General features: G+C 43.7%; 2 protein-coding genes across 2 annotated transcripts; one reads left to right on the forward strand and one right to left on the reverse strand.

The window, feature by feature from the left end:
- Window positions 1-1084: 1084 nt before the first annotated feature.
- Window positions 1085-23866, forward strand: gss (glutathione synthetase). Its single transcript, XM_008301349.1, has 16 exons — window positions 1085-1095; window positions 3897-3900; window positions 11600-11603; window positions 12099-12346; window positions 12956-13097; window positions 13666-13811; window positions 13969-14044; window positions 14831-14970; window positions 15274-15390; window positions 16452-16532; window positions 16656-16733; window positions 16855-16924; window positions 17950-18144; window positions 18658-18739; window positions 18829-19018; window positions 22266-23866. The coding sequence occupies exons 5-16, from the start codon at window positions 12966-12968 to the stop codon at window positions 22387-22389; spliced, it is 1431 nt and encodes a 476-aa protein (XP_008299571.1). The 5' UTR covers window positions 1085-1095; window positions 3897-3900; window positions 11600-11603; window positions 12099-12346; window positions 12956-12965; the 3' UTR covers window positions 22390-23866.
- Window positions 5128-10463, reverse strand: LOC103371879 (U8 snoRNA-decapping enzyme-like). The gene is made up of 5 exons (XM_008301348.1): window positions 10402-10463; window positions 10107-10238; window positions 9927-9967; window positions 5693-5945; window positions 5128-5613 (listed from the first exon to the last, which is right to left on the reverse strand). Exons 2-5 carry the CDS (start codon window positions 10236-10238, stop codon window positions 5383-5385), a joined length of 657 nt encoding a protein of 218 aa, XP_008299570.1. The 5' UTR covers window positions 10402-10463; the 3' UTR covers window positions 5128-5382.
- Window positions 23867-25176: the final 1310 nt, after the last annotated feature.

Raw genomic sequence — 25176 nt, forward strand, 5'->3', positions numbered from 1 at the left:
ACAAGCCATAAAGTTTCTTGTATCCCACTAACAATATCATACAAGTCTTCCAGCTGGGACACTATTGGACTGGTTTCACCATCACACCTGCTCNGCTCCCAGGTCTCATTTCAAACGTGTCATGAGATTTGGGGCGACGCGAGATTAACTATGCAAAGTAGCCAAAATCTAAATTCATCATATCGCTGACGAAGTTCGCCCCGTTGCCAGAGATTCTCTACACTCTTGTAAATATCCCCCCTGAACCGCTGCAGCTGCCACAGCAAACAGGAAACCGTGTCGTAGCGTGCCACCACCAGTTTCTGCTTTTTCGCCATCTGCGGAGAATTACTGTGTACCTGCAAATCTCACCAAAAGTTTTCAGCAGATGTTTAATCCCGGCTGCCAGAGCACACACACACACACACACACACCTCGGGGACGGTTTGGTTTCAAGGTGGCACAATGCATCACTGATTCGGGTCCCAGACATCGAGGTAAAGGATGTGCATTTGCAGAAAAAAGGTGTAAATTATTAGTCCTTGGCTGCAGCACGGTAACTATAAAACACGCCTAAGGTGCCTTTTAGATTTTGGCTCGCCACCTAATTGCAAAAGCACTGAGAGCAGTTTTTGCATCAGACGGGGCTTCAGAGTCAAAGCCAGAGGGGGCAGCAGAAAGATTTCCACTGCCGCCCTGCCAAGGCTGACTTTTAAGATCGTTTACAGGTAATGTTTGTGGATTGCATACCTGTAGGTCCCAGCGGAGGGCCAAAAAAAAAAAAAGGTGGAATAAAACAGTGTGGGCAGTGTGATGGGAGGAGAGTCCGACAGGCCGGCTGCATCTAAACTCCGCTGCTGGAAATTTCTGTGACAGAACTAATTAATGGTCAGTTTAGGTTTGGTTCTACTGAACATCACGTCTAGTGAACTGAGCTGATCTCACGAAACTCTGTGACTGAGAACATTCACACAAATCCTGTCCTTTGGTGCAGGTTTAGGGTTCTGTTCTGAAATCGTTCTATTTTATGCCACTTTACATTCCTTGCTTCACTCCACTACATGCATCTGACAGCTTTGGCTAATTTGGGCTCAGATAGAAGCAAAGTCGTTAAAAGTTGGGCCATCTTGCACGACTTATACACACTTATATTAATGTAAAGCGTGCAAAATTAAACACATTATGTATTATTCTGAAATGATTCTGCACCAAATTCTGCAAATGCTTCATCGTAAACGAACATAGTTTCTAAATTTGGAGGGAAAACGAGGCGTTTGTTCAACGTTAGCATCCAGTTGTGCATGTGCGAGTGCAGCAAGTGTGCAGGAAATACACAAACTAATGAGCGTTCTTTGTGTTTTTTTGTACAATCCGAGAGTCTGTGTTGGTTGTTTTGATGCAGTGGAGGCAAAATGGTAGCTCTCACCCTTCATGGCATGTTGCTGCTTGAGGTCAGGGATTTAAATCTTAGACGAGGTCCTTGTTTTTTCCTTCTTTTTTAAACCTGTCAGCTGCACTGCTGCGGTTTAAACCGATGTGCATCCACAATAGACGGCAAATTGCAAGTGGAGCATGAATATGGAGCTTCCTCTATGGATTCACTAAACTCCCAACTATATATATATCTGTGTATATATATAAATATATGTGTGCAGCTGCTCCACGAGCCTCTAAGGTTGCAGTTTCTTTGCTCGTGCTGCTCTGTCACATCACCATCACCACAATCTGTGTTGTTGCACAGTAAAAACCAAGCGCACAAAGGGAATGCTACTTTGCAGATGCCTCTGAGAAGCTTGTTTGTGCTCATCTGCATCCCCTCCAACAACAACATAACGTATCTGTCAGTGGGTGACGAGCTGCTGCTGGAGGGGAATTAAGGTTCCACGGCTCGGAGCGGCGCTGGAGTGCTGGCTTCTATTTACAATGGCTGTAAATCAGCCCATATGGTCAAGGCAGTGTGGCAGGGGCTCCACACAATGGCCACATAAACACCTCAGCATAATTACACAAGCTTGTAAACACACACACACACTGAAAATGGTGCACACGTATTACATAATTGATACCCCCCCTTAACAGCCAGTAGCTCCATTTGTCCACTTAGAAAAAAAAAAAGCCCCAAGTGAACACAGTGCCCATTTAAAACCACTAAACTATATATAAACACAGCGGTTCACTCCTGCAACACGCTCACATGCTGCCGGGCTGCATGACAGCCGACCCTACCTCACTTTGTGCTGCTCTTCTTCCTATCTGCTCCTCGGCCTCTCCTCTCTCATCCCTCGCTTCTCTTGAACAGTGTGTTTGAATCTGACAGATTTCTCTCTCAGCTCAGTACTCTCCTCCTCCCTCCTCCCCTCCCTCCCTCCCTCACTCTCATTTCTCAGGGACACACACACTCAAAAACAGCCCTCCCTCTCTCCCTCCCTCCCTCCTCACGCCTCCCTTTCTTTCCTTCTCCTGCCAAATATGCCAAATAGCCTCCCCTCTCTCTCTCTCTCTCTCTCTCTGCTCAGAGATGCCTCTCTCCTCCCCCTGTTCCCTCCCTCTCTGCCTCTCACCACGCTAAAGCCACAACCCTAAGCCACGCCTCCTCCCCCACCAGCTCTCTCCTCTCCTCTGGGCGGCTATAAATACCGCTGCTGCTATGAATATACCGTCTTTCTCCCCTCAGCATCCCTCGCTCCATCCATCCATCCATCCCTGCCCTCCCCTCCCGCTAAATGTTTTTCTGATGACCTTGTATTATTCGCCCCTTACATCACATGACAAGCTTTTCTCTTCGTAGCTGCTCGTTGCAGGATGCAGCGCTTTAAAAAAAAAAAGAAAGGAGGCATGCACACACACACACACACACACACACACACACACACAAAAAGACCCACAGAATCGTATAAAACACGACCACAAACAACAGTTGTTTCTACACGTCTCCTGGGTTTCCTGTCTGTTGCGCCGGATGTGGTTTTTTTCTCTCATGTGATCGACGGCAGATCTCAGTGAACTACTTCACAAATGGCACCATTAACACCTGCTCAGAGACGCATGTAGTCTTATAAAAGTCTCAGTGAAATCTATCACGATGCAAAGCTGAGCGCAACGTTTCTCTCACTCGTCCACCTTTTATGTGCATCTGATGTGAAGTTGATTTACGGCGGCTGTGGGGAGACCTGCTGCAGCCTGCACTGTACACTGGAACATGCAAGGCGTTGAGAATCCTGAATCGTCTGCAATAGCGGATGGATCGTGCACTTTTCAGTACAGTACCAACATTAGGCAGCATCCAGCCTCTGCTCTCGCTCACTGCCAGCGATATTGTCTCGGAATGAGGTTACTAACATCTGGTGCAGGCGCCTTATGTGCGCCGAGGGTACACTTAAACAGAATCAAATCTACGCCTGCAGGCTATATAGCATGTCACGGACGTAATTAATCCTTGGATGGCACCGCCACCGCTGCTGCCTCGCTCTAACTTTACAAATTAAATCGCAAAAAAAAAAAAGAAAAAACAGCACAAAGACAGACAAAGAATTCTACCTGACTGGAAGGAAAAACAAACCCAGTATCTTTGTGGTGCCCCTTTGATCTCGGTCGGTATAGAAAACCACAGGGTGCCTATGCAGCACCATAGAAAGCAGCCTGGATGCAGCTCAGTCCTGTGCAACATCACCTAAATGTCAAACACCCCTCAACAGGTGAGCAATTCCTCTTATAAACAACCAAAAATAAATACTCTAGACTGGAAATACACAGGTTAGAAAACCTGCTGGTTACTGACACTAAACAAAGAACACATTTCCATATCTGCATGTCCACATCATGGCTCCACCTGTCAGAGGTTCTGGAACATACATGAAGGCTGGTGATCGACAAAAAACAAATCTGTGAAAATACGAGGTGTGTCAGAAAAGTTCCAGGACTGTTGTCACAAAAGATCTACTTCAAACCACAAACTAGGAGTTCAGATGATCAACCAGCTCGTCTACAAAGAGATCCGTTTGCTTCGTTAAAGAGATGAGAGTTGTGGCAAGACAAGTGGTGGCTGCTTCACCATGACAACGCCCCGAGCATCCCACAGGTCCTGGCTGAGAAGAACGTCTCCGTGCTGGAGCAACCTCCCTACTCACCCCACCTGGCTCCGTGGGGTTGTTTCCTCTTCCCCAAGCTCAAGGGGGTCATCAAGGAGACCTGTTTAGAAGACGTAGACGACATCAAGATGGCTGTGACGACGGAGCTGTGGAGGATCCTTCCAGGAGTGCATGGCGGTGTGAAGGCAGAGAAGGCTGAGGAGGTGGGTTAGACTCCAGTTACTTCAAAGGGTAAAACGTGTAGTTTGTAGCTCGGATTTGAAATCTATCATCTGTCTCACCAGTCCTGGAACTTTTCTGACGCCTCGTGCAGGTGCAGCAGTAATCAGGAGATATAGAAGGAGCCACAGTACCACTAATCAGGGCTTCAGAAAGTGCGCTATTTGTATATTCCAGCTCTGAAAAACAAACCTGTAAGAGCATCAGACTTATTGGTTATCAATGAAAATCTGAGGTTTTGTGACAGCTCAGATCGTGTCCATGCAGGAAAAACTACAAGGTTATGAAATAATGAAAAGAAGCCTGATGAATATTTGGAGCACATAGTTTGGTCACATTAAACCATCATAAATGAGTTCTCCTCAGATGGATGTTTGGTGTGAACCTGACCAGGACCTCCACAGTGGATGCATGGTCCTGACAGTGAAGCACGGAGGTGGCAGCATCATGATATGTGGCTGCATGAGGGCAGAAAGTCATGATTTTAATGGGTGATTATGACAAAATACTGGCTGACAAGATGAGTCCCAGTCTGCAGAAACTTGGCAGAAGAGGAAAATTCCAGCATGACAAAGATCCACAGCGGAGGAGCTTCTAAAGAGGGGAGACGCCGATCGGAGGTTGACTCTAACGAAACACCTCTTCATGATCTTTATTTGCCGTACAGTAACTCCCACCTGTTGGTTTTTCATTGTTTTTCATGTGAAATATCCTCTTGGATGAATTAAAATGTCATCTGCGTCGTAACAATAACAAACAAAAGGTTTTGTGAAGGAGTGTTGCTCACAGAACAATTGCACTTCTCGTTCAGTTTCAGCTCAAATCAACAACACGCTGATGATTCAAAGGGCCGAGAAGCTGTTGGACAGCAACTTTATTTCCATTAACAGAGATGATAATGTTTCCCCTCCCCACCGAGTGTTTGATGCACAGGTTGCAATTATGAGTCACCGGCTCAGAATCAGCATGACAGAGTGTGTGTGTGTGTGTGTGTGTGTGTGTGTGTGTGTGCAGGATTAAGTGTGTGAAGGTTTGAGTTGCTCTGAGGGTCAAATCATGCAAGTGTTTGACAGGATGTTTCCGACGCAGGTGAGTTTCAAAAGCGTTTCCTTTGCGCCTCGGCTCTCAGGTGCTCTGCAGCGTTTGCATGCGTCTCCAGAGACTTGTCGAGCGCTCGCTGCAGCTCCGCCGGGGAAACCAGGCCGAGGCGCGACAGAGAGTCGACGAGCTGCGAGCGGGCGTTGCCGATGAACGAGTGCGACAGGAAGGACGCCAGGCCTCCGCCGCCTTTCATGGCGTAGAGCGGCACCCGGACCATCCCCAGAACCTGAGAAGACAAACGAGGAGGAGCGGAGCATGAGATCTGGCAAATGGCTGCAATCAGTCACTCTGGACGGACGCGTTACCTCCTGCCCGTGATCCGTCGCAGTGGATGCAGCCGCTCTCTCCACCTCCCTAATCTGCTCCTCCTCCATCTTCTTCACGTAGAAGTGGGTGATGAGGCGGCGGGAGGAGGAGGCGGAGGAGGAGGACGAGGTAGCAGGAGCGTAGCAGGACTCCACGTGATCCTCGACATTTATAGGTAAAGCTACACCCACCTCCTCCGACAGCTCCCTGCTGAGCCCGGCCTCCAGCGTCTCCTCCGACGGGTTTACGAGCCTGAAGGAGGAGGTCAGAGGTCAGCGTCAGTTACGAAGGCGGATAAATAACGTCGGCCGTACGGCTCTCCTGGTAGCGCTGATGGCGCATGAGAGTAAATCAAACCGATTGAAACGCTCATTGAATTTTAAAACTAGTTTGCTGAGGCGGCACTGAAGGAAGTCACAGGTCACCGCATATAAAACATGGACGCAGCCTGCAGGGCAACACCGACAAACCTGCGTTCTGTCCGACCGCCAGCAGGGGGCGACTCCACTGGTTGCAGAAAGAAGCCTGATCTATGAAAAAATGAGTCTGTTTCACACTTAATTAGTTATCTCAGTAAATGTTTATGGACTCGCTAAGTGGGGTCGCTGCTTTTAAAACATTTTTAATACATTACGATGTTGATTTTGGAACTTTTGGTGCCATTTAGAGCAAAGTAGACGACAAAGCGAGTATGTTTTAGCTTGTGATTGACAGGTTTCTGCTGTATCATGATGCACTGAGTTTAGGGCTGAAACAATCGCTTATTAAAATAGTTATCAAATAATTTAGTCATCGATTAGTTGCTTAATAACATGTTTTTTATTGGAAGCGGGACTTTTTTTCCACTTTTAAACCAATCTGTTCCAGCAGCTACCAGAGTGTGGCAGTAATGAGCCACCAGGACAGCAGGAGAAGCAGCCGACAGCCAATAACTAGCAGGACGGCTGGAAAGTTCGAAGAAAAATGAGAAACGAGATAAATCAGGAGAGAAACGTTCACGAACAAAGTCATCCAACGTGTGGGAGCACTTCACACCAAAAAAGACAAGTGACCTGCAAACTTTGCAAAAACAGTTTGAGTGTTTTACCTCATTTTTTTTGTGTTTGATGCTTTGAACTGAAAAATCTTTACACTGATGAGGTAGATATAAAGCTCATTGTGTTCCTTCTGATTTGAGCTGTTTTACAGAAACTAGTGAAAAAAAAAAAAACTGCACAATTCTCCTGTTTTCATGAAAATATGTTCCTAATAACTCACCTGGGTAAATAAAGGCTAAACAAAAGTGTTTGTTTAAAAAAAGAAGAGAATAATCATAAAATTAGTCGACAGATGAATCGATTATCTACATAATCGTCAGTTGCAGCCCTAATTGAGTTCTCTGTTGCTTGTTGTGTCCAGTTTCAAAAAGCCAGAACTGATGAGCAAAGATTCAAACAAAGGCTTCACGGTGGTACTCAGATAAATCAGTGGATGAAGTCACGGCTGCTCCGTCCATCTTTTCCATTCAGGCTCTAAAGGTTCAGCACGATAAAACCGATGCAGACTCATGGATGTTGGATCTCTGTCCGTCTGTTCTTTGTTTTCTCAAGTACCAAACATTTGATCTACTTCAAACTTGGCAGGTGCGCCGCTTCAGAGTCTGAAGCCATTTTTTGGGATCTTCGCGGGGTCCTCAGCGGGTCTTTGGCTGCCAGTGGGCAGAGTCTGTCATCCCTGTTGCTAGGCAACATCACGGGATTCAGGATTTGTTTTAATTCCACTTCTGACCATTTGCTTTCATTATGCAACTTACAGAACATGTTTGAAGCAGTTTCACTGCGGCCACAGAGCGCCGCCGTGGCAGCAGTGTTTTACCGGAACCGGATGATTTAGGCACAAAGGAGACGACTTTGGCATCAGCAGAACGCCGACAGCCAGCAGCGGCTCTGGGGAGGTGTGGTTAACCCGCCAAATGTCACTGGAACACAGAGAAAAGGCCACTCGGAGCTACGTAATGAACTGAAATGGCTGCTTTCACTTCTGTTGTGTCTCAGCAAGCAGCTCGAGATGCTGTGTGGACGGAGTGTTTTAAGGCCTGTGATTCCAGAAGCAAACATCTGGACGTACAACTGAGGACACAGCAGTCCTGCAGCCAACACCAGTGTGTGGAACGAACTGCTTTTAGTGCATCTGTTTTTGTGCTTCAGTTTTGTTTCTGAATAACACTTTTTAATATTGCAAATCAGCTGTTAAGTGTAATTTAGCCACTTTTGCACGGTGCTCCAATCCCACACTACTAGCGGTGATGCTGTGCTACACGGCGTTAGCTCAACCTTCCAATCAGTCAGCTCACTATTTTCAGACATGTGGTGCATATATGGAAAAAATAAAAAAAGTTAAAAGATGGCAGAGTAACGACACTAAGAGCTAGCAGCTTTTACAGGCTGCACTCAGGCAATTTGAGCTAAATGCTCATGTCAGTATGCTAACATGCTAATAGTCACAATGCTAACAGGTTGATATTTAGCATTTATGTTTATCGCGATCATAATCTTGGTTTACCATGACAGCATGCTAATATTGTGCTCATTAAAACAAGCCAGTATGTCATGAGTTTGGCCAGCATGTGGCGGTAAACTAGAATATTAAGGAAATTAAACTGAATTCTGACCTGATGACAGCATTACATTAAAGATCATCAAAGTCGTCCCAACACGGACGTCCAAACTGTTAATCAGTCCGACACTTGTTTAGATATCTCACTGATAAATGATGGGATCCGTGTGTTTGTCTGTTTTTGGCATATCTTGATAACTGTACGTCTGAACTACGTCACACTTTGTGGGTGTATTACTGGACATCAGAGGAGGTGCAGCGTCAAGTCCGTTCTGAAGTTGTTCTTAGAGCACTGGCCATTTTGGGATCTTTTTGGGCTTTTGCTATGTTAGCCGCAGTCTAAGCCAAAACCAAAACTTTACGGTTTAAAAAGTCACCAAGGTCAGTGGCATTCATCCTCCAAAACACTGAATGTCTGTTCTACGTGGAACATGAACGGCTGAGTCAAATCTCACAGCAATTTAATCAACAGTTTGGGGAAATTTTGCTCAAAGTTTGTGGAGAAAAGCTAAAATCACCAAAGGCACTGTGATTCATCCTCTGGGTGGCACGAACATACAAATTGTACAAAATCGACTGCTGTTCAAACAGTAGTTTATGAAATGTTTTGGTCTCTACCACTGGTGGAACCACTGTCACGATGAAAAGCTTATTAATGCTTTCCACAATGGTCTACGAAGGTGTGCACGATGTGAGTCTGCAAGGGCTCATGTGGACAACACTGCAAAGGAGACAGTGTTCAAGGAGCTTTTCACTCATCCACACCTTCATAATTCATCGTTAAAGGAGTTGTAACTGATGTAGCTGCCGCTGCAGCACTTTGGAGGTGCTTTGATCTGTTCGTCCTTTCCATCAACGGTGCCCAAACACAGCAGGAAGTCCTGGTTTCTCCAGAAAGGCTGCGCTGCGTCCACCCACTGTGCTCAGCGAACCTCAGGAATAATCACACTGACACAGTCTGGAAGTAGCTGCTACCAAAGTGCAAAGTCACAGCATCTTTCAGAGACATTGTTGTTCTGTGTTCTGTATGAGGCATCAGTCTGCAGCTAATCGACCTGAACCTGCTGCAGAATGAATAAAACTGTGTGCATCCACTTTCAAATCGGTCGCACACGTCGACACAAAGAGCTTGAATCGGTTTCATTGCTTGAGCCATCTGCAGTGAAAAACACCCATGTTGATGTGCTCTGTAGGTTCTGACCGCTGTTCCCATTTCTTAATGCAATTTTCCTTTGTTTTGCATATGTCATTGTGATTTTTCAGACTCGCCTTCTTGCCTCGTTACATAATTTCACTGTGTTGGCAAACGATGCACCAGAAATCCTGGCAGCGACTTCTGCAAATCACAGATACAAAGGCACAAGTGATTCACATTTAGTCGAATACTAATTAAGCAGTGTGTGTGTCTGACAAAAAAGGGATTTAAAGACGAGATAAGGCGCCGTGCAGAGGAACCTGTCATGCACATTTTCTTATCTTTGAATGTGCACCCTTGCAGTTTGATGTTGTGTGAATGTTTGTTCCGTGCAGTAAGGCTTTGTAGCGTTTGACGGGGCTCGTCTGTGAAGAAAAAGGAAGCAAACCGAAGGTAAGTGTACCTGTGCACATGAAACAGAAGCAGCACCAGGAAAGACTCACCCGCCAGGGAAACCCAGCAGACCGTCAAAGCGCATCTGCATCTGTGGGAAGTGACACATTCTGTTATACACAAACACAAACACACACACAGAAATATGTGTTTTTACTCCAACAAGCAGAAATGGGAAGGTGCAATCATTTCAGTTCAGCGCACACGCGTTTAAAAGCATGCACGCTCACCAGAATGATGTGTCTGATGGGAATTCTCCCAAACAGCTGAGTACTCGTGTCACAGTAGAGCATCACATGGCATGCATGCCTGCAGCCTGAGCATGCCAACGCCTCCGCCCTCGACAGCTGTCCACTCGCCATCTACAAGTGTGCACACAAACACGGTGCAAAATTACACAGCCCAGTGCTTCCTGATCACTCTGGACTGCTGCCTCCTCACCGTGCGCTGCCAGTGTGACAGCATCCAAACACTCTTTCTGTTTATTTGTTCTCCCTCTCACACGCTGAGTCAACAGAAACCTACTGATTCGCCTGAAGGCCTGTGAGCTTGTTTGCAGAGGAACCCACAGGGAGGCTGAGCAGAACCAGGAAGCTGAGAGGAAGAGCTCTGTGGCTTGTTTGGAAAATGTTCTAGCTCCCTCTGCTGGTGTGGAGGAGGCTGACAGCAGGAGGAAAGTCCTGCCCTGGACTGAACTTCTCATCAGTAGTTGATAAATCACACATTTCCTCCTGCACAACATTTGTTTGCTTGTTATTTAATACATCTGTAAACGCACAAAAACACTTATTTTATTGATGCTTAAAAAAAAAGAGCAGGAGACATTTCTTCAACCATTTAAAAACAAATCTATGTTTTAAACAAAAAGATTTAATAAAATGATTTTTTTTTCATTTAGAACCATCATCAGCTCAGCATGTGTCTGCTCAAATGAAAAAATTGCTGAAATTCACTTAACTCTTCATGTTTTACGCTGATTATCAAACATTAACATACTAAGATGTGTGGGGAACATGTTAAACCGACACTAACCGTAAAGTTAAAGTTAGTCTTATTTAAGGTTCAAAAACAAATCTGACTGTCATTGTACCAAACTGTCACATTCATCATTACTTCAGTCAAACCGTATGTAACCATAACTCCTCATAACTCATCTGTGAACTGCTGAACCTGTTGGATTTGTGTGTTTGACTATTTTTCTCTGTGGCTCTCTGCAGATATTTCTGGTTTGACCTGCAGCTACCGGTTCCACCAAACCGTCTGGTATTTATGTTCTTAGTCAGATTGCTTAGTTTTTATACAATATGTCAGGATCCTGGTCATAATAATTGAACTTTAGAGATAAATTTGCAGTGCTAATGTTATTTCTCTGCTGGAAAACACTTTGGCTCAGTCGTGTTGCTTTAAATGTGCTGTATGACAACATTGTGACTAGACTTTGCTTTACTCTAATATTTAAACATGTCGGGTAATTTAGAAAATCTGTAAATATTGCATTGCCATAACTCTTTAGTTAATTTGTAGGTGTACATAATGTTGTAGGTTCTACTATTAATTTGTATTATTTGTTATATTTTAGAGTCTAAACCATAATATTTACCTTCGTCAAGTAATTTGTGTGAGTGTGTATATTATCGTGCAGGCTCCCAACGTTTAAGTTAGCCACGTTAATGTGTGTTATATATAATATAGTAGGGTTTTAACCTTAATATTTAATATAAAGTTAGGTAAATTTGCATTTTATATAATATGGTAGGAGTCTAGCTGTATTATTTCAACCTAAATCTGCATTGCCAATCTTTTTTCTCGCTGTCATATAAGATACTGAACATATAAGTGACTTTTATTTATCCTTCAACCACTTTTTTTTTAATTATGCTTGTTTGTTTTGCTCATTTTTGCTCATTAAAATGAAAGAAAACGTGCCGTTAAGGTCAGTGACAGCCGCATTTTTAATCCGCTGTGTTCAAACAACATTACTACTAATAAGAAATCAAATAAAAACGCTCTGGTTTGACTCCCGCATGTTCCTGTTTGCTCCATAAATCGCTGTTTCACTCTGCAGTCAGCACTTTCTCACCACGCACCGGACTTTAAGCCCTGCGGTGACGTATAGAGCGCTGATTGGCTGACACAAGCAGATGGGTCAGTCCAGAGCGGTCGAGTGGTTCAGTCCAGCCGGAACCGACCAATCAGCGGCGTCGGGCAGGTTGGAGACGCAGATCCGGCTCTTCATTCACCTGCGCGGGCTGCGTGCGCTTCAGAGGCGGATTTAGAGTCTTTTAACGGCTAAAAGTTCACCTCGGGCGGGAATGTGAGTCATATTTAGTTCAAAATACAACCTGCATGAGCGTGAAACGTGGCGAGCAGGACGTGAAACACCCGCCGAGGACGTCTGCTAGCTTGAATATCGGTAGCTAACTCGCTATTACCAGCAGCTAGCGGTTGTTGAAGTGCCCAGTTCGCACAGGTGAGTAGAGTTCACCCACAGGTGTGGTTTGAGGTTTATACACGGAGCCGTAACAGAAATATTCCACAAGAAGGAGAAGCGTGTTGTCGTTTAATGTGACTATTGACTTGCAGATGTCTGTTATTTTGGTTTTTGCAGAATTTTGCAGCAAAGTCTGAGTTTGTTGTTGCCTGAAAGTTCCTGTTGTTCTGTGTGTTTACTTATATGCAATGTTTGTGTCGCATTTTAGTCAACTTTAGTGACAACAACAATGATGATTATTGCTATTGCAAATTAATAACAGCTAAAAGTATTTTAAAAAGTAGTAGGAATAGGAGTAGCATTAACTTGGTTGCAGTGTTGTTCCTGTGATTTTTATTTGAAGTATGTTGAGAACAAGTACGCAGGTCAGTTCTGTAATCAGAAATCCAAAAGTTCAAAATACAGAATCCCTAATTACTTTGATAACTAGAAATCAACAACAAGTACGTTTATTTCCCCAGTGTTCTGCAGGGTGTAAGGTTTGTTTACGTCTTTTTTTTTTTCACAGCGTGTTGTCCTCCTCACCTGTGTTTTATTTGACTCCTTCTGAGGTTTTGCCACTAACTTTGACTGTTTTCCGTATCTCAGGCGAGTCAGAATGGCCCAGGGGATACCTGAAGAGGTGATGATGAACGCTGCTCTGATTAAAGAGCTGGCAGATGTGGCCAAAGATATGGCTCTTCTGCAGGGCGTCCTAATGAGGACCCAGGAGACGCCCAACTCGTCAGAGGTACGACTGGGAAGCAAACGTGTTCTTAGTTCATCCCAGGGATGTCATATGTAGCTCAGCATGAAAGGTTTCTGAGCAGTTCTTGTGATCAAACTTACTCTGGCATCAAAAAATGAGTCTGGATGTGACCGCTGTAAGCAAAGTGCTGCATCACAAGGAGCTTATGTAGTTTAGAAAACTGGGATAATTTTGTATGTAATTTAAGTTTAGATTAACAGTGAAGTTTTCATCAGTTTGTGCATCTTTGACAGGATACTAAATCTGTTAAGTTGTGAGCTGCAGCCCCCGACAGAGGACGTGACCAGCGAGCCGCTGAGCCGCCGCTGGTGAAACAGGCGTGTTCGGTGTGAAGTCATGTTAGGAATTTGTTCTGCTTTAGGGCACAGGATTTTAAACAGATCTTCATTAAGCCTGTCTTTGCAATTCCAGGGATTTTTTTATCCCAAAAGCATTATGTTCATTCCTCGCATGCAGCGTCCAGCGTTTGCGTGTTTTAGGTGAATGTTTTGTGTTTTTTTTTTTCTGATGTCAGCATTCTTTGTCTTGCATTTCACAACTTGTTTTTCAGTTGGTGAGCCACGCTCCGTTCACGCTGTTCCCCTCGCCGGTGCCCAAAGCCGTGTTCGTCCAGGCTCTGGCTGTGCAAACTCACTACAACACACTGATGGACAAGATCAGTCGGGACACAGAGTTTCTGCAGGAGGCTTTAGAGAGGTGCGACACAACACGAACTTCTACGTGATCCTCAGCTGTTTGGGAACAGTAGTTTCAACAAAGAATGAGAGGAGAAAACTGTCACTACAGATTACGTTTTGATCTGAGGTCTGTCTTAAATAACGTTTTGAACAAGCTGTTGTGTGTCTGTCTGTAGCACCATTGCCGTGGATGATTTCACTGCCAAGTTGTTCAGGATCCACCAGCAGATCCTGAAAGAAGGAAGGTCTCAGGTGTGTTACAGTTCACACTTAGCTTGATATTGTGCTGTATTTTATAGTTCAGAGGGTTTGTTGTGGAGCTAAGCACAAAAAGTAGCTTGTTTGCCCTTAAATGATTCACAATTACGAAGAAAACTCAAAGTAACGACCTAAAAATCACATCGTTTACAGTTTACAGAGACTGGTTGACTGGTTATTGGATCCAGTGTTTAGCATCCTTGTAGTGATCAGTGTCGTTGTTATTTTAAACCGATTCCTGATGCAGTATATTCATTTTAAAGTCCTCTACTCTGATGTAGCCACTGTTCTGTAACAGTCATCACTATTTAGGAGTAGTGAACACTGAAAGCTCTCTCAGAATTACCCGTTTGTTTAGATCGGGGTCGGCAACCTTAAACATTCAAAGAACCATTTGGACACGATTCCTAAAAGAAAAGAAAACACCAGGAGTCACAAAACCCTTCTGACATCTAAAATGAAGATAACACTGCACATGTTTTTTATCTTTATGCTATGTGTAAAATACTACAGTGTGTTGCATTTATAAAATCAATGAACTGCTACAGAGAAGCTGAAATTCTGTTTCTGCAACAAAAATATTTTAAACTCCGAAAAAAAGACTCTGGGTTGAAGGTTGCTTACAAATAAAAATGTCTATTTGAATCCTCCTCGTATGTATGAAATAAAAGGAAATGCCGTCTGGTTTCCTGCTGACCAGACTCCTGATGAATGTGCCTTCATCGTTACCTCTCAGTGACCTAATTAGTCTGAACTGGGGATTCTTTGCCTCGTTTCCAGTCCATTGTTTTGGGTTTGAATCGTTCTGACTTCATGCTGGACCAGAGAGACGGTCAGACGGCGTCTTTAAAGCAGATCGAGATCAACACCATCGCCGCCAGTTTCGGAGGCCTTTCGTCACGAACTCCGGATTTACACAGGTGAGCGAAGAACATCAACATCTGTAAAGATAATGATCATTTTAGTTAATTATCCCCATAAAAAATGAATGTTTTTATGCCAAATTTAGGTCGTCTACTTGACGGCGGTTCTATTTCTGCAGCTACTTTTCCTGTATTTAACAAGAATCACTTTGATCCTGTCATCCACAATGTCAAGCTCTCAGCAAATAACACGTTCCTGGTTAATTAAGATGAAGGAATAAGCGACAGAGAGGAAGCAATAACGGACGATTTCGCTGTGATTGGGTTTTTGCTGAAAGCGCTTTCCGTCTGGCTTGATAGACTCATCCTCAAAGTCGCCGGCAGGCTGGAGGAGAGCCAGCGAATCCTTGACAACAATCCCGCAGCTGGTCTGGCCGGAGGAATCGCCAAAGCCTGGGAGCTCTATGGATCAGAGCGGTAGGACAGAAACGAATGGTGTCCATCAAATACATGTCAGATGAGCTGCAGTTAATGGTTCAAACAGTTGGCCGACCAAATGGATCATTCCTGAGTTCACCCATCTTCATTTAGGCTGATTAGTTTTTATTAAAGTGTTGAGTATTGATGTTTAAACTCTGGTTTCACAGGTAATGTTAAAATTCTTAAAGGAAGTAGGCTCATATCGATTTTTTGCGTCGTTTTCTTTGCTCCAATCTGTGGATCAACATTTGAAGTGACAAAGCAGCCAGGCAGTATTTTACTTTAGTGTCTTGTTTCTTAGTGTCTTTTTTGTTTTCTACTGTGCATGTTTGCACTGGGATCTGACAGAAACTGCATTTTAATCCCGTCTATGTCCTGTACATTTGGCAGAATTGACAATAAGCCATAAAGTTTCTTGTATCCCACTAACAATATCATACAAGTCTTCTAGCTGGGACACTATTGGACTGGTTTCACCATCACACCTGCTCAATGCATGTTATATATCGGCCATAAATTCAAAAAGTTCAATCATGTTTTTCTCATAAAGTATTTCTCTGACTGGCACCATACTCCACATTTTTTTAAATCTACGATCGGTGCCAATGAAATAAAATAAAAATTCAGGTTTTATGGTTGATGTAATATCAGAGTAGACCGAAACATTGACCTTTTTTTTAACTAAGTTTTTACCATCATATAACTGGTTTGCATTATTCTATCAAAGCAGGGTTGAGCCATTGAAGACCAGATGGACGTATCAATGGGTCTGCCAAATGTCAGGACTTCAGCTGCATTGTTTCTCAACTTATGGCACTTTGAACATCGATCCACAGATTGGAAAACAAGTGTAAAAATCAAGTAGTTGAAGAATTTTTAACTGAAAAAACACTCGTGACCAAAAAGTTTACACATTTTATTTTATAGCTTATGTATACACAGAATAAAATCTGCCAAATATGAGATGATCACGGGGGAACTGTTTAAAAATGAGTTGAATTGAGGTGGAGAGACCCAAATGATCTTTTTAATGGGGCTCTTGTACGTCGTCGTCACAGAGCAGTCGTCGTGTTCTTGGTGGAGGAGAGTCAGAGGAACATCTTTGACCACCGATATATCGAGAACGAACTGTGGAAGAGGTAATAAAAGGGAAAAATCCAAATCTGTACACTTTACATACAACGTTTACATACAAGGCTTCTTCCTGTTATTGCAAACGGTGTAAATATTTAAAAAAAAAACCTGCACACTTTGTTTTTCAGAAACATTCGCACCATCAGACGACGGTTTGAGGAAGTCTCCAAAACGGCGTCCCTCGATGAGAACAAGAGGCTGTTTGTGTGAGTGTCTGTCACTTAATAAGCTATTTAAAATACATTTATTATTGTTCTTCAATGAGAACTAGAAGCTGTACGTAGCAGGAGGAGACGTTTACGTGCATTTGTGTCGCTCTCGTTTCAGCGATGGCCAGGAGGTCGCAGTGGTTTACTTCAGGAACGGTTACATGCCTCAGAACTACACTTCTGAACAGGTATTTACTCATTTCCGTCCTGTTAGTCGTTGTTGTTGTCCTGGGAACTGCAGTCATGCTGGAAAAACATGTCTTTAGCATTTAGTTTCCTTGGTAACAGACTCTCAGACATCCGAACTGTCAGCCTGCTTCTTACTGTTGCAGCAAATTGGTTAAATTACATTTAAACGTTGGTATGATTGAAACTATTTCCACCAGCACAGCGCTCACAGTCGGTGGCTAAACTCTGACGTGTAGAGTTTTGCCTTTAGAGATCCAAATAAGTGTCCATTCGGAGGGCTTTAATGTAATGTAGGACTGATGCTTGTTCATGTCTTGTGGAGCCGCGAGGGCAACTTATTCTCCGACTATAGGCCCAGAGGACCCCAAAAAGACACCCAAACAACCACCGTTCATCTAAACGTCTTCAAATTTAACGCTGAACCTCTGGTCTCCAGCGAAACACCCGCCAAATCTGAAGCAGATCGTATGAAAGGCTGCAGGAAAAGTGAACGCAAGTTGACACACACGGACCTGAAGCTCCGCAACATTGGATACGACTCGGCAGAATAATCCGTAAACATGAAGCTAATTCTGGCTTACTTATGCCGAGAGTTTGACTAATTCAGAGCGGTTGTTAGACGTCGGCTCCCCAAACTCGTGTCCGACCATCTGCGTGAGAAAACGATCGGAGCTACAGGGAAATATTTCGCAAAAGCAGTCGACAAGTTTCAAGTCAAAACTGCAAAAGCCTTTTTTAATTGTTGCTTCTGCTTGGTGGCGTCACTGTGTGCCGCCGTCCTTCATCCTTCTGTCGGTGTTGTCGGTCCGGGTCGCACGCTCCCTACCCTCCCCCCAGGGCAAAGAAAAACAAACTGCCCTCACGCGCCGCTGGTCAATGTTCTTGCTGTTTTGTCAGGAATGTCAGCCGAGAGGAAGCGTGTCCGCACAACAGAGTTTTAAAAAAAAGTCTCCATCGACTGTTTGTGTCGGCGTGGAGCTCATGGCTGGATGTTCATTCTAGATTTGATGTTTCTGACCTGTAGAGCTGGGATACTCGTCTTCTGATGGAGCGCTCTCGGGCGGTGAAATGTCCAGATATCGGCACCCACCTGGCCGGAACCAAGAAGGTCCAGCAGGTTCTCGCCAGGCCTGGAGTTCTGGAGAAGTTCTTCCCCGACCAGCCTCAAGTAGTGGAGCAGATCAGAGCGACGTTCGCCGGCCTCTACACCCTGGACATGGTGGGTGTTTTTGCACTGAGAGCTTAAGTGACGTTGCCACGTCTGTAATGTTCCTGGTTGGTTTTAGGGGTTCAGTGCCAAAACGGGCCAAACCACAAAAAAATCCAAGGTTGAGTTTTATCTTTGACAAGTGTTTATGGTCGGCTAGTTCGTGGCAAATTGGTCCAAGCAGCAGCCCACGAGTAATACCACTTTGAAGTTCGTCCCATGATGGTTTTGGCACGAAAACTTAGTGTCAAACTGGACCGAGCCACAGGAACTGCTGACCGTTATATCACAGGTAGTCGCAACGTGTTGGCGATTCAAGATGGCGGACAGCGTGACCTCAAGCCCTGCAAGAAAACTCAACTCGTAGGTAAAATAAAACCTTAATGAACCACCACCAAGCGTCTACTTCTACCCCGTGGTCCTCAGAAGTATCTCTAGTTCCTGATGATGTAGAAAGTAGAAAATGTGGTTTGGCCCACTTTGGCACTACCCCCCTCATTTATTCGTTGTTGGTGTCGTCCACAGGGCCCAGAAGGTGACGCGACAGTACAAATGGCTTTGGCGGCGCCGGACAAGTTCGTCCTGAAGCCTCAGCGAGAAGGAGGAGGTACGAGAAAAGAAGAACATCCTCAAAAATCCCTACATTTGCTGCATTTCTAGTATCACAAGCAACACTGAAAGCTGTCCCTTTTCTAGGTAACAACATCTACGGGTCGGAGATCTGCCAGGTCCTGGAGGGAATGAAGGACAGCAGCGAGCGCACGGCCTACATCCTGATGGATAAGATCCACCCCACGCCCGTACACAACTACCTGCTGAGACGAGACGCGCCCCTCAAAGTCAGCAGCTGTCTCAGTGAGCTGGGCGTGTTCGGAGCTTACGTGAGGTACGTCTGGGTTCAGCGTGTTCAGTGGAGATCTCAGCCGTTTGTTGACGTCTGGAGATACTTTGCTGATGCTGGGAAGACCGTGTTAATGAACAAAATGTGATAGAAGACGCTCGTGGATGCTTTAAATTGAGCCCTGATTCTACAGATCCTCTCGATTCTTCAGAGCTTTATTGCTGAATCTCCAGTGGACCGACTCCGACCTGTCCAGCATCGAAACCCGGCAGACACAGTTAGCATGGAGCAGCTAAAAAGCCACATTTAGCTCTGCATTAGCCAACATATTTATTACAACAACTAAAAAACATTACAAAACACCAGCTCTACTAACGTCCCCTATGTGACATTAACATAAACGTGCCTTTGACGTTCTTAGGATTGGTGACTTAAGACCAATTCATGCTTTCCATTAATGCTTTAAATCCCATCGGAGCGCAGCCTAACTAACTCTATTAGCGTTTGTGCTCGAGAGAAAATTCAAACAGTTTCTGGATGAAGAGAAGACGAGCTTTACGAGGATATTAGATGTATTACGGTAGCATGTGGCCTTCACGTTGCTGTAAGTCCGCGATCATCACTCATGAGTTTTGACTCTTTCACAGCCAAAATAACAAAAAACTGTGTGACACTTGGGTGTTAAAGGGTTAATTATGTCATCCACCATCCTCAAAGCAAATATTAGTTGTGAGGAGGAGCAGGAAGACAATCTTGAGCATCCACACCTTTACAATCATCCCAAACAGAGAGTTCTAGTTTGTGCGTTTGCGTTCTGTCGACGGGGCCTTAACTTCTCCAGAAATCCTGTGCTGTGTTCACATCCTTATTTTAAAACCCCACAACTCTCCTCTGCCTGGATGAGACTATCTACTCGCACAACTTTTGCATCATTGTGACCTGCAGCGACTCGTAGTTCAGAAAACATCACGAGTCGACGTCTGCATCGTCAACTTTTTTGTGTAAACGAGCTCAAAGATGAGGCTTTTCAAGACGGCTCCAGTTCAGAGAGTATTTGAGCTACTTGTCCGATATTACAGATTATGAATCAGTGACGTGATGAGAAATAACAGAGAAAATTTCAGGTTTTTATCTTTAATAGTTTCTGAGATATTGTCGATCAAACATCCTCAAAACTACCTGAAAGTCGGTTGACGGGAAATTAATCTCTGAACGTATTTGATGTGTCGAGCTAAAATTTCATGAATGTCTTTAGTTGTGTCCAATCAGGCAAATCAGAGACGATCGAGCAGAAATTGTTTTAAAAATGTGGTGATTTGAGATGGAGTGGAACCCAACATCAGTCCAACATCAGCACCTCCTGTGCCTTAGACATCCTGCCCGTGAGGTTTCTTAGAGAAGTTTATGACTCCGTAAGTCCTTATATTCTTAAATTAATAAACTCGTCTCTTTTAACTGGTTCTGTTCCTGCTGATTTTAAAAAAGCAGAAGTTCAACCACTCCTGAAAAAAGCATCACTCGACCCAAACTGCTTGAACAATTATAGACCGATTTCAAAACAGCCGTTTCTTTCCAAAGTTCTTGAAAAGATTGTGGCTGAACAAGGAATTGCTTTTTTAAACAATAATGACATTTTTGAAACATTTCAGTCTGGTTTCAGAGCAAAGCGCAGAGACGGCACTACTTCAAGTTTTTAATGATTTGCTAATTGCTGCTGATGCTGGAAAATCTTCTGTTTTAGTTCTTTTAGATCTGAGTGCTGCCTTTGATGCTGTCCATCATCTTCTTTTACTGGAACGTTTGAAACACTGGGTTGGCATTTCTGGTTCCGTTTTAAACTGCTTTCATTCTTATCTGCATGACAGGTCTTTTAGCGTCGCCATTGGCAGCTCACAGTCATCTTGTATCACGCTGACCTGCGGGGTTCCCCAGGGGTCGGTCCTCGGACCACTCCTATTCTCCCTTTACATGTTACCCCTGGGACATATCATCCACAATCACAACCTGAGTTTTCACTCATATGCAGATGATACACAGCTGTACCTGTCTTTTAACCCCAATGATCTTAACCAATTACAATCTCTGAACAGCTGCATCCAGGACCTGAAATGCTGGATGGCTCAAAACTTCCTCCAGCTAAACTTAGACAAAACCAAAGTAATGATTATTGGTCCTGGTTCAGCCACAGCAGCAACACACTGAGGTTCGTTATCCTGTAACATAGCTGCAAAATGTACAAATCTTGGGGTCATCTTTGATGAAAACCTGAACCTGAACCAGCATGTCAGCTCAGTCTTGTTTTACGCAGCTTAGGAGACTCTCTGAGGTGAGGTCAGTTCTGTCCATCCATTCATTATCTACACACCCCTTAATCCTCACTAGGGTCGCGGGGGGGCTGGAGCCTATCCCAGCTGACTTAGGGTGAAGGCAGGGGACGAGGTCAGTTCTATCCAGACATCATTTAGAAATTGTTATTCATGCTTTTATCTCATCTCGTTTAGACGACTGTAACTCTCTGAACACTGTTCTGAACCAGCAGAGTCTATACAGCTGGTCCAAAACGCAGCAGCCCGACTCCTCACCAGATCCAACAAGAGAGATCACATGACTCCTGTTTTAGCTTCCCTTCATTGGCTTCCAATTAATTTTAGAATAGATTTTAAGACTTTATTGTTAACCTATAAAGCACGATCTGGACTGGCACCTCAATACATCTCTGATCTCCTCACCCCATATGTGGCCGGTCATTGCCTGCGGTCCTTAGCCAAGGCTCTGCTCACCGTCCCACATTCGAGGCTGAGGACCAAAGGTGACCAAAAGAGCCCCCACCCTCTGGACCAGCCTCCCCGAGGAGATCAGATCTGCAGGCACTTTGTCCTCCTTTAAAACTCTTTTAAAAACACATTTTTACAGATGTGCTTTTACAGGAGCTGTTTTATGAGTGGACTTTTACTCCGTTTGATGGCAGTTTACGGGCAGCACATTTTACCTTCTAACTGTTTTATTCCTTTATTGTATTTTAATTGTCTTCTTTTACTGGGTTTTATTTTTCTTATATATTTTTGTCTTGTTTTATTGTCTTTCATGCTTTTTGTGTTTCACCTTCACCATTTTTTATTTATTTATGTATTTTTTAGCTCTTCTTTTAATGTTGCTTAATGTTGTTCTTACTCTCCTCTTTGAATCTGTACAGCACTTTGAAACCCTGTTTTGAAAAGTGCTATATAAATAAAGTTTATTATTATTATTATTTACTATGACAGTTCATCGTTTGTGTGCGTTTCCTCTGCAGGCAGGGCGAAGACATGGTGATGAACGAGTGCGTCGGTCACCTGCTGAGGACCAAAAGCGCCGAACACTCGGACGGAGGCGTGGCGGCGGGAGTAGCCGTGCTGGACAATCCTCTGCTCGTCTGAGAGTTCACCACCTGCAGGAACTCACACTGCGACGGCGTGAAAACGACACCGAGCAGGTTGTTTAACGAGCGCTGGACAGAAACACGACTTTGGAAAATGAAGCTCTAATTTCTCCAGGATCGACGATTCGAGGCGACGCAGCAGATAAATTGTTTTGTATCAAATGTAGCTTTGTGTTTGCAGATATTACCGATATCAGAGGTTTCAGAGGGGCTTTGAGAAGCATCTTTATCAGTTTTTGATATTTTAATGATTCTGTTCAGCTCTCAAATACACACAAAGTGATTAAAAACCCATTTTTACATGCTTCTGAAGCCTAATTTACCTCGAATGAACAGAGAACCACTTCTTGATTACAGGCAAAGTGGAGAATTTTAGCTTTTTGTGCACTTTTAGTAGAACATCTGAAGATATTTTAAGGTGAAGCCTCATTCTAACGCTGTTCTCCTTCTTGGAGTTTGCATTTCAGAGCAAACTGGGACGCTGTATGTGAAATACTTTACTTTGCAAGCTTTTCTTTCACAACACTCTGCAGTAAAATTCAACCTAAATGAAGGTTTTCTGGGATCCGTAGTTGTCTGATAAGCTGCTGTGCGCTGGAACGGGAAGGGTTTGATTATTGGATCCAATCAGTCTCTTGCTGGGTGTTTATAAATTGATTTTGATCGTAGTATTAGTACACAGCTGGTACTGCATCCATGAAGCGCTGTATGTACAAGATGAAGTGACTGGTCAAATGTTTAGAAAGGAGGAAAAACAAAGTGCCTTTAAACAGCATCGACGTCTTAGTTTATCTCTCTCTGTGTTCACATGAACGATCGAGGCAACGAACAGTTTTTTTTTAACGCGTACAGATTCTACATTTAGCTGTAATTTATTAACCGTGGAACGCATTAACAAAAGCCGTGGATAAAAAAATAACTCCAGATGTTGTAAATCTTCAGGTTTTAACCACGTTGACAGATACATGTGCAATCAATCAAAGCAATCATATTTAAAAACAGAAAAAACGCATCTGTCTTGAAGGATGACGTGAATCGATCTGTTAATTAATAAATCACTTGTCCGTCTGTTTTACGCTTCGTTTAAAGTCAGTTCAGCAGCTTAAAGCGCTTTAAACTGCAGAGAAACGCTCATTGTTTCCCGTTAGGACTGAATTAAGTTTGAAAAGCGTGTCTGATGTGTAACACGGAGAGGACGTGGAGTTTAAATCACTATGAATAAACATAATTAATGCAGTTAGTTAACATTTAGAAAGCAGCGTTTCTGTGCAGGAGAGAATCAAAGGTTCAGGTCAAGGCGGCTGGAAAAAAAATCAAGAAAGTCTGACGCGCATTCACGAGTTAACGGTGCGATTGTGTAATTATTGAACTTCTGATGACGTGAGGAAGGAGAATCTGGAACCAAATGTCCAACTGTGTGGACCAAAGTGTGTGGTTTGTGCAATCAGTGAATAAAGGAGATTTCTGTAAAGCTGGATGTTGTTGTTTTTAATGAGTTCGTTTACTTGCATTTTAAAAGGATCGGGCTGATGCTGTTACTCCACGACACAGGGCAGCTAGCCCGGCTCCTCCACAGGTGACATAAATCAGTAATAATGCAGATGTCTCACTCAGAATTTCACTAGAATTAAAGCAATGCATTGAAAATATTACAAGGCACATCGTAAAACACTGCAAAACAAATAAAGCCAACATCAGTAAACTGTACTTGGTGTCCTCGCATGGCTAGCATGGCCACGTATATTACTAATGTGTAGATAGAGTAGTACTGCAGTATCTTAGGTAGAGCTACAACTAATTATTGTTGTCATTATGGATTGGTCTGCTCATTTCCCTCATGGATCATTAAGTTTGTGAGAAAAAGTGCCCATAACAATGACGTAGAGCCCAAAGTGGAGCCTTCACAGTGCTTGCTTTGTCCAGGAAATGGTCCCAGCCTGTAGAAACACATTAAAAATTAAAATACTTTAAAGAAAAGGCAGCAAGTCCTCCCGTTTGAGGAACAAAGGAGGGATTCCCAAAGCCAGGTACACCCAACTGCACTGGCTTGTTTTCCTGAATGTCTGTGCTGTCGACATGATAATAAAACTTACATAGCACTTTACAAAGTAGGTGATGCTCAAAAATAAATGCCTGAAGCTCAGCAGGTGTATCATGAGTGATGTGTAGTTGCTATGTTTGAGTTTTCTGGCTGAACTCGTTTGTGGAAGCTTAACGTATGTTTTACAACGTGAACACGTGAGAGTTAACGCCCGCCACACCTCTTAAATCAGGTAGACGAGGCCATTTTCGAGACACTTTTTCCAAAGTGCAGTTACGCGGACAGCCTTGGATTTGATGGACGTACACAGTAAGTGTTATTTTCTGTGCATGTGATGTGCTTGTTCATGTGGGAGATCTTTGGATTTGTTGGGTTTTTGTATGTGTTTCCTAGGTTTAGGTCAAAACTAGTCTGGATAAACTATTGATGTTGTTGGGTCTTGGCTGTGTACTTAAACTAATCAGGTTAAGGTTTTAGTGAAATCAGGTATTTAATATATACTATGGTCGGGTACAGTGGTATTTTGTGTATTTATTTTAGGGTTTTATGTCACTATTGTGTATATTACTCTGGTAAATTGGCATAAGAACACTGTTGGGTCTTAACCCCGCTGCATACACTTGTTGTAACTTTAATCGTTTTTCATTTCACTGGACGACCCTTTGGCACGACTGCTGTTTAAAACTTTGCTGTATAAATAATGACGACTTGGCTCGACTCGGTGATGTATGATGTACATTAAGG

The sequence above is a fragment of the Stegastes partitus genome, unplaced genomic scaffold (genome assembly GCF_000690725.1).
Source record: "Stegastes partitus isolate 25-593 unplaced genomic scaffold, Stegastes_partitus-1.0.2 Scaffold1662, whole genome shotgun sequence".
Classification (NCBI taxonomy): Eukaryota; Metazoa; Chordata; class Actinopteri; family Pomacentridae; genus Stegastes; species Stegastes partitus.